The 12,638-nt window shown below is 38.7% G+C and overlaps 2 protein-coding genes across 2 annotated transcripts in view; both read left to right on the top strand.

Annotated features, from left to right (window-relative positions):
- Positions 1 to 5,390, top strand: part of SARC_05892 (short-chain specific acyl-CoA dehydrogenase, mitochondrial) — a 5,736-nt gene extending 346 nt beyond the window's left edge. The window contains exons 2-9 of the mRNA XM_014300234.1: positions 325 to 523; positions 1,074 to 1,157; positions 1,964 to 2,060; positions 3,020 to 3,103; positions 3,423 to 3,592; positions 3,935 to 4,044; positions 4,682 to 4,862; positions 5,152 to 5,390. Of these exons, the coding sequence (XP_014155709.1) occupies positions 325 to 523; positions 1,074 to 1,157; positions 1,964 to 2,060; positions 3,020 to 3,103; positions 3,423 to 3,592; positions 3,935 to 4,044; positions 4,682 to 4,862; positions 5,152 to 5,304 (1,078 nt within the window). The 3' untranslated portion in view covers positions 5,305 to 5,390. The remainder of the gene's footprint in view (positions 1 to 324; positions 524 to 1,073; positions 1,158 to 1,963; positions 2,061 to 3,019; positions 3,104 to 3,422; positions 3,593 to 3,934; positions 4,045 to 4,681; positions 4,863 to 5,151) is intronic.
- A 5,410-nt stretch (positions 5,391 to 10,800) lies between these two features.
- SARC_05893 (hypothetical protein) lies at positions 10,801 to 11,424 on the top strand (the record flags this gene model as incomplete). Its single annotated transcript, XM_014300235.1, has 1 exon — positions 10,801 to 11,424. One exon carries the CDS (start codon positions 10,801 to 10,803, stop codon positions 11,422 to 11,424), a length of 624 nt encoding a protein of 207 aa, XP_014155710.1.
- Positions 11,425 to 12,638: the final 1,214 nt, after the last annotated feature.

Raw genomic sequence — 12,638 nt, forward strand, 5'->3', positions numbered from 1 at the left:
CATTTGTCGCGTAGCTCTCGCTTTGGTGTTGTAGATGAAGTATCATAAATATACATAAGCGTTCACAGGGGAAATTCTTGCAATATTTGTTGCCAACGTTGCAGGCTTATACTCACAACATGTCAACACTTCAAATTATATGCCCATCCTAAAATATATGGCGAGCCAAGATGCCTTAGATGCAGAAACGCAAATATACACAAAGTGTATGTCTTTCACTTTTGGTATAATCTTGCCATATTCACTGCCTATACCCGTATACTCGCAACGTGTTAGCACCTATAATTAAATACCTATCCCTAACCAAACATCTATTGGTTATAGACCGAGAGCGGGTGAGGTTGACAAAACACACATTTACCCCAAAGACCTGGTCAAAGGCGCTGCCAACTTGGGTCTGATGGCTGTGGAGGTTCCGGAAGAATTGGGTGGTACCGGTATGGACGCCCTGGCATACGCTATTGCAATGGAAGAGGTCTCGAGGGGGTGTGCGAACACTGGAGTGGTGATGAGTGTCAACAATGTAAGTTCAAAGTTTATTTGTATGTAAAGTTGTGTCATAAGGAAGTCGATCATCTTAGATCATCTAGTGAAGAGCCTGTGCGCGAGAACCGGAGTGCTGTCATTTGCTGGATACATGGGTCGCCTCCATATAGAAATGTTGTATACGAGTGCTATGTTCGTTGACAAAGTAGTTAGCATCTACCAATTGCCTGGTCTGCATATACTTGTGTATGCACATCAAACTCTTCTAGTTAACTGCATTGATCAATGTCATATTGTATGTTACGATATATGTTTCGCATATGCATAGTGGTTGTGGTCTTGGTTGCAGGTGTCATCCTGTAGTGAGTTGTTTACTGGCGAAGATTTGAATACGGCAGAATTGGTACATTCTCTAATCTGTGGCTTTTACATTAGTCCTCATCTGCTCGGGTGTTGGAGCCTAAAACCTCAACTCTCCATCATGCTGGTCGAAACCTCACTGTTATGCAATACTATGCTATGCCTTCCGAGCCGAAGGTTTGCTGGTAAAACACCGACTAACATATCCTACCTTCCGGCCTCTGCAGTCCCTGTATCTGTCGCCCATTATGAAATACGGAACGCAAAAGCAAAAGGAAGAATTTGTCACACCTTTCATCGATGGAGAAAAGGTGTGTATGACATATATCTGCAGTGCTGTATGTGCTGCACCTCATCGTCGCAAGTTTTATATTTGCCCTAACACAGTATTGGCTTAGTGTATTCTAGATGATTTCTTACCTGTTCAAATGTCGATAAGCCTGGCAGGGTCTCGTATATCTCATACAAATAAGAATAAAACTTGCCTAGGGTACTAGGGTACTAATATGATGCAAGTAAACTCGTGTACGTTTTGGTAATGGTGTCAGTTATTCACAGGTATATACATATCCATATATACATATACATACATATATATGTATATATATAGATTCATATATATATATATATATTGAAGATATATATATATTCAGTGATTTGCAGGCATATATATATATGGATTTTTTAATATAAATTTATAATATATTCAATATATATAAATATATACATAAATGTATACCTATATATATATATTTATATATATGTATATATATATATATATATGCACCCACGCACACACACACACATATATATATATATACATGTATACATATATACATACACCCACACACACACATATATATATATATATAATATATATTAGATAGTATATATATGTATTTATATATATATATATATATTAGATAATATATATATATATATATATACATCTATATATATATATACATATATTTATATATGTATATATATATATATATATATATACATATATATATATATATATATATACATATACATAGATATATAGATATCTAGATATCTATACATATAACTTTCTGATATCTCATTTTTGAAGCTGTTTCACTACCCTTGTTAGGTGGGATGCTTTGGTCTTTCTGAGCCTGGAAATGGTTCTGATGCAGGAGCAGCCAGTACAACCGCCCGCCTAGACGGCGATGAGTGGGTTATCAATGGTATTTACTTTCAATATTATAGAGTTTTGCACGCTATTGTGTAACTTTGCAAATGGCTGACGTTGTCGTTGATATGCATATTCATGTTTGAGCCTATGGAATTTTGCATGTTTCTCTGTACGTTCGAAATACTTGTTATGTTGAAGGTATTTGGTGAAGCTTCTCAAAATCTGTACGTTTTTGAACATTTCGAAAGGAGGTGGTGTAGTCGATTGCATAGCACTTTTTCGGGTTTTTTCATTTTTTTTCTTTTCTTGGCTGGCCTAGGCGTGCCTCACTTTGCTTTCTCATTTCAATCTATGCGCTGTTTCGTTTGTCACTATCATCCGTTGTCGGTTTTATCATTCGATTCGACGAATTCATCACTCGCAGCGCCTTTCTTTTTTTCGTTTTTAAAGTCCTCCGTGGCATGTCACTTCGTATACACACTGTTATCTGTGTTCGGTTTAATGTTTTGTTTGGTCTAGTTAATGCCATAGTGATGATAAACCCCGCTTCTCAACCGTCTGTGGCCACTCCACGGTGGATGTGGCACAGGCGTTGGAGTAGTCTCAACTTCGATGCGACCGTGACGACATATCTACGGTTCATGCTAATCTGAATGGCACATTTCATAATTTGTTGTCAACGAGTTGGTGAACTTTTCACATGCCTGTACCCATTTATATATATTAAACCTGGCAAGTGTGTGCATATCTAGTCACTCATTTATATAGGCATCAATTACTCTCCCTTACCAGTTTTGCATAAATTATTTCATTAAAAGGTTCGTCTTGTCCGCTGCCAATTTTTCGAATGTTGTGGGTAGGCAAGTTTTTGTCGTCAATTGACAGTAGCGTGGCGTTGGCATACCAAAAACAGTGCTATTCGCGCACAATCAATGCCTCTGTAACGACGAATTGCCCGAATTTATTGCCTCCAAATTCATAGATTTTATATCTCGCTACGCAACCGCACAGGTACTAAGGCATGGATCACCAACGGATACGAGTCAGAAGCCTGTGTGTTGTTTGCCACTACCGATAAATCCTTAAAGCATAAAGGTATGCTATGTTTTACTAGTGATCTGTAGATTGTCACAGAAACCGAGCCATGTAATATACCAATTTTAGTTATTAATTGATATGCCATGTTTACCACATACAGTATCTATTCTGCCCACTTCATTTGTTGTTTGTAAGAGCAGTTCGACCTTTCAAAACCAATAGCGGATCAGTTACGCCCATATATTTGTTTGACAGTAAAATAGTATGTTGTCTCTTGCCAAAACCAGTAAAGAGCTCAATAATCTGACAAATTTGATTATGATTCGGCTGCGATTCCTCATACCGGTATCAACATACATATACAACACGTGTCCAGGTATCAGTGCTTTCATCGTTCCTAAGCCCATCGAAGGACTAACGCTCGGAAAGAAGGAAGACAAATTGGGCATTCGCGCATCCAGTACTTGCAACTTAATCTTTGAGGAATGTCGTATTCCTAAAGAGAATCTGCTGGGCAAGGAGGGCGAAGGCTTTAAGATTGCAATGGTGGGTGTTTGTCATTGTTTAATCCAGCCTTCTTTTTATTTCGTCAGTTCGACTGGTTTTAATTGCATAGGGCGCGCGATCTGCTAGTTTGTAACGCCTTAGATGTAAAGCTACCTGGTGTCTGTTGCGATACTTTCAATCCCGTTTGCAGTGTCATAGTATGCGAGCGAATGCGGAATGGCTATCATCTCCTGCCACTTCGAAAACTCTCTGTCGCATGGAAAAGTCAAGTTGAATTGAACATTTACTATTTGAACCAGTGAACTTTGCATAAGAACGGTAGCAATAAGCCGTTTGGGTGTTTCTCTTTCACTCATAGCGTTTCTTATCAATATTTCGCAGACTACTCTTGATGGTGGTCGAATTGGAATTGCCGGACAGGCTTTGGGTATCGCTCAAGCATCACTGGATTGTGCTATTGACTACGCCCAGCAGCGTAAAGCGTTTGGCAAGTAAGTGCTCTAAAATGAATACGATTGATGAACAGTCCTATATAATATATATATATATATATAAGTATATGTATATATATATATATACAGTATATATATTTGTATATTATATATAAATATATATGTATATAAATAAATATATATAAATACATATATACAAATATATATATATACTATATATTTTATTATATGTGTATGTATATATATATATATATATGTAAATATATATATATATATATACATATTATATATATATATATATATATACAAGTGTATGTATATCTATAAGTGTATATATTTATATGTATAAGTGTATATATTTATATGTATATATTATGGATATGTGTGTTTATATGTACCCAAATAACGGTATTTCGAGTGCGCGGCAGTCTTGTGCGGCTTTGTGGGCGCTCAAATGAGGTCCCTTTACCATTATTATATGCGTTTTTCTACCTTCGACTGTAGAGCTGATTAATAGTATATAATCAATCAACTATATGCTTTACATATAGTCTATTACCATTATCCACTCTTCCTGTGTTTCGATCCTGTTTCTGTCAATGCATGCCCCAGTTGCGCTTGATAGCGTTGCGTCCCATGTATCATGCTAACACTTTGTATTCCATCTCTCTACCAGGCCCATCGCAAATCTGCAACTTATCCAGATGAAGTTGGCTGATATGGAGATGAAGGTAGAGTCCGCGCGTTTGTTAACGTGGAAGGCTGCTATGCTCAAGGATGCTGGAGAGGACTTTGTTAAGGCCGCCGCGATGGCTAAGCTTGCTGCATCAGAGGCTGCTACCTATAATGCTCACCAAGTATGTGCAGGATCCATACGCAACAATGCGTATTTATGTTTTATGTACGCGCTTATTGACCATATTGATCTTTGGAATGCCTTTGCTTTGACTTATGTCATTTCTTTGACCTCTGCTGCTTAGTGCTACGGACCGCTAAGAGGTCTTAATATGAATATAGAATATCATTTTGATGCGCTGTTCTTAGCCATGATTTTGTCGGTGTTTAATTTAATAGTAAATGTACATAGTTCGATCTATATCTTTCTAATCATAGCCTTTTATTTTTCCCATACGTTTCCCATTGCAGGCCATCCAAGTGTTGGGTGGTATGGGTTACACATCCGACATGCCCGCCGAGAGGTACTACAGAGACGCGCGTATCACGGAAATCTATGAAGGTACCAGTGAGATCCAGAAACTGGTGATCGCTGGGCGTTTGCTCAAGGAACATAGTATTTAAATGGTAGAAATGCGGATTCGGGTCAGCTAATCAGAGCGACAACGGTGCATTCATTTTGAATAAACAAGAAACTCGCCACTACACAGATGTAAATTTACATACTCGACACATTTTGTAACTCGCGCCCTTACATTGGATACAGTATTTCATCTTACGATTTAATCCCTTTATGAGAACCAGCCTACGTTCGTTTTGCGGTCGCTTCGGATTTGTCAGATTTCAACTAAGCTAAAATGAGGCGGATGGAAAAAGTGTGCCTGTGCGGAGAACCAATTTTTTAAAATTATGAGCAGTCCCGCGAAAACTGAGACAAATGTAATACGCTTCTTATGTGTTGGTGTCCCCAAGCACTATAATAGGGCACACAAATTACAACATATCCATCCATGTGACCCAAAATTTAGGGGATTGATAAAACGGGCTGATGGACCAAGTTTCTACAATTCAATCACGATATTCATGCCGATGATAATATAAACATGACAAATAGCTCCGCAACTGTACCTGACAAAATTTAGCCGGTATACTCCGATATAGTTTTATAGTCGATATTCCAATAAAATTGCGATCCGATACTACAATTTTCGATGAAATTATTCACAAACCCGTTAGATTCACGCCCGACATGTTGACTCGTATAGTATGTGTTCTCACGCTTGACAATTTCGACCCAATCCTTGGTTTCGCCAGATCCTGCGATTGTGCCTCAGCATTCATTTAATCATAACCCGAATTGCCGTGCATCAGTTGCTCAAAGATATCGCTTGAGACTGCCTTTGTTTGGGAAGTAATTAGGCTCTCACGTTGTTAGTGTCATTTGAAAAATAAGTCTTCAGAACTGGCGCTTGGACAATAAAAATCTATCTGTGCTGTGGAAAAGTCGTCAAAGCGGGATAAAGAAGTATTTACATTGCGATGGGATACATCTTATGGGTTTGTGCCATGGTCAGGGCGCAGTCTAAATTAGACAACACTCACCAAAGTAACACTTATCTGACATAAGGAACCGAATCGACGAACGGAATCGACCCAATACAGACATCGAAAGACTGATTCGAGCGGGATACTGCGGTTGCCTGACAACGGTAGTTTTGAACGTAACAGTAGACTTGAAACTAAAAGTCATGAGTGCAATTATATTTATTTTTATACATGAAGCCCTGCAGCGATAGTGCATTGATGTACAGTTTACATAAAATGGAATGCTCAACACCAAATAACGCGGCTAAATTTTAACCTAGAAGGGAATTTACTGCTGCAGCATAATTGGAAAAATAGTGAGCTTGTACGGAACCACCTTCCGCCGAATCGCGAGCAGTTTCCCGGCAATTAAGACATACTACGCTACCCATGTGCTTGAATCCCCACGCGGTAAATGGCACGCCAGTTAAAACATCTTCATCATTCATAACACGAATCTGGGGAAATTGATTGTGAAAACGGTCTGATGTACCATCGTCGAGAGAGCGTGGGGATGCAAACGTGTATAGCTCCACCGCGACCTGGCCAAGGATTGAAAATATTGTTAATAAAATAACACTATGTATATCATATAGCAATGTTTCTGTTTATTTTTTGACGTACACAGGCTTCAAGGTTTTCAAATCGACAGCCGACTATGTATATAGGACCTAGAATATACTGACCGCTCCCCAAGTTCAGTATTGGGCGCTCCCAAGTTCAATATTGGCCGCTCAAAGTCGGCGGTATAATGGCCACTTCAATAATGGCCGAAATTTCACAATGCAGTTTTAGCTTCCTTGCATCAAAACAATTATCACTGCGAAACCCGATTTTGAGATTTCGAATTTCTCCAATGTGTAAATCGGCTTTTAATTTTTTATTTGGTGGAACATCTTTAAGCAACTGCACCCTAATGTAATTATTGTATCTCGAATCGCCGATCGGGGCGAGGAACCAAGGGGGCAGGGCAAGGGTTCAAACTGCAAAACACAATGAAGTTATGAAGAGGACATTGATATTTACAATACTATGTATATAGGACTCTTGCTGTAGAGAGTGAGAGAATGAGCGTATTTAGGAGACAAAGAGTCGAACTTTGCAGGTCCACAGTACTCCACACTCCACGTCCCCAGACTCTGCAGGAGTGCAGGAGGCACTGGCAGACGCCCGCAGCGGCGCAGCCTGCAGTCCTGCTGCCTGCACAGCCTCAGAGGCCGCAGAGACCGAGTATGTACAGCGCAGCCAATAATTGAAAAGAGTTTTAGAAGACAAAATACTTTTTGTGCTTTATCTATTTTTACAAAAATGTATGATTTAGGAGGCTATGCAAAAAGGCAAAACATGAAAACAACCCAAAACAAAACAAAGAGAGTGATGAATAAAGTATAAACACAGCCTTCTAAAAACAACCAATTAAAAAATTAAAAATAGAGGGCTATGGAATAAAATGGGACTTGGGACTTGAGACTTGGGACACTAAAATGAATACACTGAATTTGTCATCTGTTGGCTATGATTTTTTAAACAAAAAACTAAATTTGTTTTTTAAAAATGGATAAACAGTCGGGCCAAACGGGCAAGGTGTAGGATTGCTCTTAATAATGAGTCAATTTTTAAAGCGCAGAGACTTCTGAAGTTCTGGGGCTGGAACTAAGCTCATAACGTGATGGGGGTACGGAATAGAAGCTTAACGTAAACGCATATTTATTCAATTTTAGACCGTTATAACGGTTATAATGATATCAGTAGGGCCGACCTAAGTTCTTTTACAAGACTAGTTTGTATGGTAAAATAGTACACACTTGAATGTTCCATGGCGATAAAAGCGTTAAAGTTCAATTTTTATAACATGTGTGGTCCTGTAAATTTATTTGTCCCATATGTTCGCGCCCAATTTGACCCGCCATTAATCGGTGTTGTGGTCAGGTCTATTGGGTATGTCGTATTACTTGCTTCCTCGTACGTTGGCATGGTGTTTGTTCGTCACTAGCAACTGTGAGCTTCAGGCATATATAGCTATATTGTGTGGAATAGTATTGTACTTATGTGCACTGTATTGCCTGTAGGCTGCAGCCTGCAGGTCTGCCGCAATTTGTGCGTGTGTGTGTAAACTGTAAACACCGCTGTTTGGTAATTGTAAAAGTTGTTGGGAAAATGTGCTGTCAGTTGCAAGATGGAAATGCGTCATCACTTTGAATGCTAGTTTCTGATTACTCGAAACAGCCGCTATAGCCCATTTCGTGATTTTTAGGTGCGTAGTCGAAGTGCAATTTTTGTGAGTTTTGTTGGTCATATATTTGTCGAACTCGTTAAACGTTTATACGATATGAAAATAAGAATTAACGTTCAATTTTTATGAAGTAGAATCAGTACAGTACACCCATAACGTATTGAGCTTATTCTGGGGCTCATATATATAAAATGCTTTATGTAGTCCAATGTTTGTATTATTATTTTTAATTATTATTGAGCCCAAAAAGGATCATCAAATTTTTAACAGTTGTTAATTTTATTTGTAGTTAATTTTATTTGTATCCACTAAATAATATGTATCCACTAAATAATATGTATCCACTAAATAATATGTATTTATCCACTCTCTGTCCCACAAGTCTCCAGTACTCTCCACACAACTCACTACTCACTAATCACAAGTCCCAACCCCACTGCTCTGACCCCTATGCAAACACACACACACACAAGAGAGAGAGCGAGAGAGAGGGCGGCAAGGCGCACAGGTGACAGACGCGTCACGCGCCCCACGCAGCCGCGCACTCTCGCGCACATTCGCGCACAGTTTGTCGAAATCGGAAATCCTGGGGACAGACAGACGCCCGGACGATCATCCGAATCCCGAAGCCTGAAGCCTGAAAGGGTGAAAGCAAACTCAAGCCGTTCCCCGTTAAAAAAACACTTTCAGATTGAAAAATAAGCGTTTATACATAGGGTGCATATATCAGGTTACGAATAATGTCTCATATTTAATATCGATGCGCCAAAATGACCATCGCAAGAGTCCATTTTGATAGAAATAGATGTAGATATCAAGTTCGAATTTGAGAATTTTTCTGGCTGTTTAGACCTGTAAAACCGTTAAAACTTTTATAATTTGAATATGAAAATTCGTTTCCGTCCAACTTCTATGTATATTTGATATCAATATAGTAAATATAGCCATTTGAGAACTAAAATAGGCCGAAAGACTGAAACTTTGAAAGTATGATATTTATGTACGACTGTACGTACATATATATATCTATTTTTTTTTAAATGGGTTTTTCAAAAAACACGTGTCGTAAATACATGTGCTTGGTTTTACTCTAACGCTTATATCCCCGAAAGGTAGGAACCTGTTTCAAAAATAAAACTTCACATACCTGTAGATACTACTTACTCTCTGGAGAGAGAGTAGAGTAGTATGTAGAGTCTATAGATAAGATTCCCAAAATCATGATCATTATTTTTACAAAACAAAACAATGGACAATTGTAAATAGTAAATACTCAATAAATCGTGTACAGAAGTACGTGGCCGTGGGAGTCTGGGACGGTGTGAGTGAGTCTGACTCTGTATTTAGTCTTTAAAGACTCTAATCTCAAATCTCAAATCTCAACTTTAACTTTCGCATAACATTTATACACAGGAAGCGAGAGAGACTGTATGTAAATACATAGACTGTAGAGTGTAGAGTATAGAGTCTATAGACTGTAGACTGTAGGCTGTATTTAGACTCTAGTCAGTGTAGTTTCTACGCCGCGGCAGACTGCAGACTGCAGACTGCTTTCTGCAGTTTGTAGTCTAAGTGTGAGTATGTATCATATGCACACTGAGTCACTGACTACTAATATGATATTGACTATGTGGTCTGTACTTTACTACTTTAGAAGTACTCTGTAGTAGACCGACAATAAACAATACAGTGTACTCTATCGTGTCGTGTATATTTACAACTCTATTCACTATTATTCTGTATTCAATTCAAGTTGATCAAAACTTTACTCACACTAATAACACACAGTCACACACGTGACACACGTCACAAGACAACACTGTCACCGTTTTTTGAACAGAACAAAAAATTATGTACAAACACACATTTATGTTCATATATATATTTACGTATTTACAGTCATGACTCATGACTGTACATATAATAACTTCATGTCTGTATGTCCAATTGTCCATGATATTTATTTATGCACAATTGGAATTTGGACATTTTGAATATGCTGAAAATCCCTCCTGTGATCAATATTGAGTTGCACAATAAAGTCAATTTGTGAATGCCTGAGCCGTCTGATCTAAGGCGTGTCACATGTGCAACGTGTGTGATGGCACACTAATCAATATATTCGAGTATTGATCTGCGAACTTCTGTACGATGCATTCAACTCGTACTACATACTTCCCACAGCTTCTTTAAAAGACAATATTTGAACAGATCACAGTCAATCAGGTAAAATATAGATCAAGCGCCACTATAAAATTGACTAAAACATCTCTTCGACCGTGTATTTATCAAGTCTCGTAAATATGTACTCTAACTTCATTATCGGAGTTCTATGTCAGTCCCTGCTTGTAGCAGGAGCTGCAGTGAACGTTGTACGTCCCGAAGAGGCTAGCCTGAATACAACTGCCAACAGTGGAGCCGACACAGATGGCGTGGTCACTATCAAAATGCAGCTGGGACCTCAGTCCCGTGGTATGGGATGGTGGGCCTGGACATTTGACAATGAGGATTGGAATGAGACACCATATGTCACTGAGTCTATATCGTCAGCATACGAACGTAGGGTTGTCACCGCTGCCGGTATCGCGGGGGCTTCTCACCCGATAGATTTATCCATTGAAGCGCTGAGTGTGAATGTAATTAACAACGAGTGCTGGATCTCGATCGCAGGATCTGGTGATACTCAAGATTTTGATAACTTGAATACCGGATTTGCTGATATAAACTATGAGGGTCAATATGTGGGGCGCGGGTTTGACGGGTTTGTAAACGGCTACAACAAATACTTTGCATTCAGAATGAACGGAGTTGTCGACCAGACTTACTCAGGAGCATCCAAGTTGAATTTCGTCGGGTATAGTCGCGGAGCCGGTATAGCCACATTACTAGCAGCCGCTTACCACCAGTATGGCCACATGAATCACTGAAAGGGGTACATACTGAGAAAGCGGCCAATATTTCAAATTTTGTCAGAATTTTATTTTGAACCAAGTGTAGAATCCAGTGTCCGGGTGATTTTCTTATTCGGGTCATTGTGAGCATTTTCCGCCGTCAAACGTTTGAATCGGGTCTGTATTTGATGTCTCATGACCCTTGTCAAAATGGGTGATTTGGTGGAACAATTTATTGTTTTAAAAAGCAACTGCACCATACAATTTACATTTTACTGTATTACGAAAATATATAGGAATCTCAGTGTGACCAAAATTCCACCAATAGAAATACACAGATTCTCGCACAGGTCCCATACTTGTACTTTTTCAAATTTTATTTCATTTATAAGTACAATAGGGCGAATTTAGCCCATTTGCTGCTGTTGTTGTGGGTTTAGTTGCACTTGTGTAAGTTCTTTGTCGTTCTTTAGCGCTCGACACATAGCAGATACAGATAGTTGCATGCCATAAGCGGTTTTAAGTTAATCAATAGCATCTTGAGCGCTGTGTCCTCTCGATATGATCTTTTCCAAAAGTGATTCCTATGACTATATACACTTTACACACGGCCTTGTTCCCGTGGTGTGAAGTTTTTGGCTGCCTTGTTGGTCTCAAGGCCTTCTTCGTATTCTAGCCATAGGTTCCATAATGTCTTAGGCCCCTTACCTGACTTTGCTTCCCGTATATCTTGTTGTTGTTGGTGGTTAAAATGTGGTTGTTGATTCTGCTGTGGGTTATTCTGCGGTAAATCCAAGCGATGAAAACCTGCTGCCATCTCTCTCTTGGTTCTTTGCAGTAACTTCCTTAGTCTTGTACTTTGTGCAGTATACTCTAGTTTATCTTCTTCCATCATTTGTTTTTAAATGTCGCACTTCAGCCGTCAGTCCTATCATCTCGTTGTGAAGATCTTGTACATTCATATTTTGAACATTCTCCGCACCAGGGGCAACATCAATTTCTTGTATTCGGAAATTGTCATTGCCATCCCGTAGCACCAGCACTTGTTGTTTCTCAACTAACTTGCTAATGTCAGCATCCTCTTGAATGTCAAATACTTCGTGTAGGTGTGAAATTACGTGTTGCTTGAATTCATAAGTAACCAAAACACTATCAGTTGGTTATATGTATCCATGTATGTTTATATATATATATATATATATATAATTATTTTTGTTGTTGTATATTTTGTATGTATACGTACATGTGTT

This window comes from Sphaeroforma arctica (assembly GCF_001186125.1).
Source record: "Sphaeroforma arctica JP610 unplaced genomic scaffold supercont1.398, whole genome shotgun sequence".
NCBI lineage: Eukaryota > Ichthyosporea > Ichthyophonida > Sphaeroforma > Sphaeroforma arctica.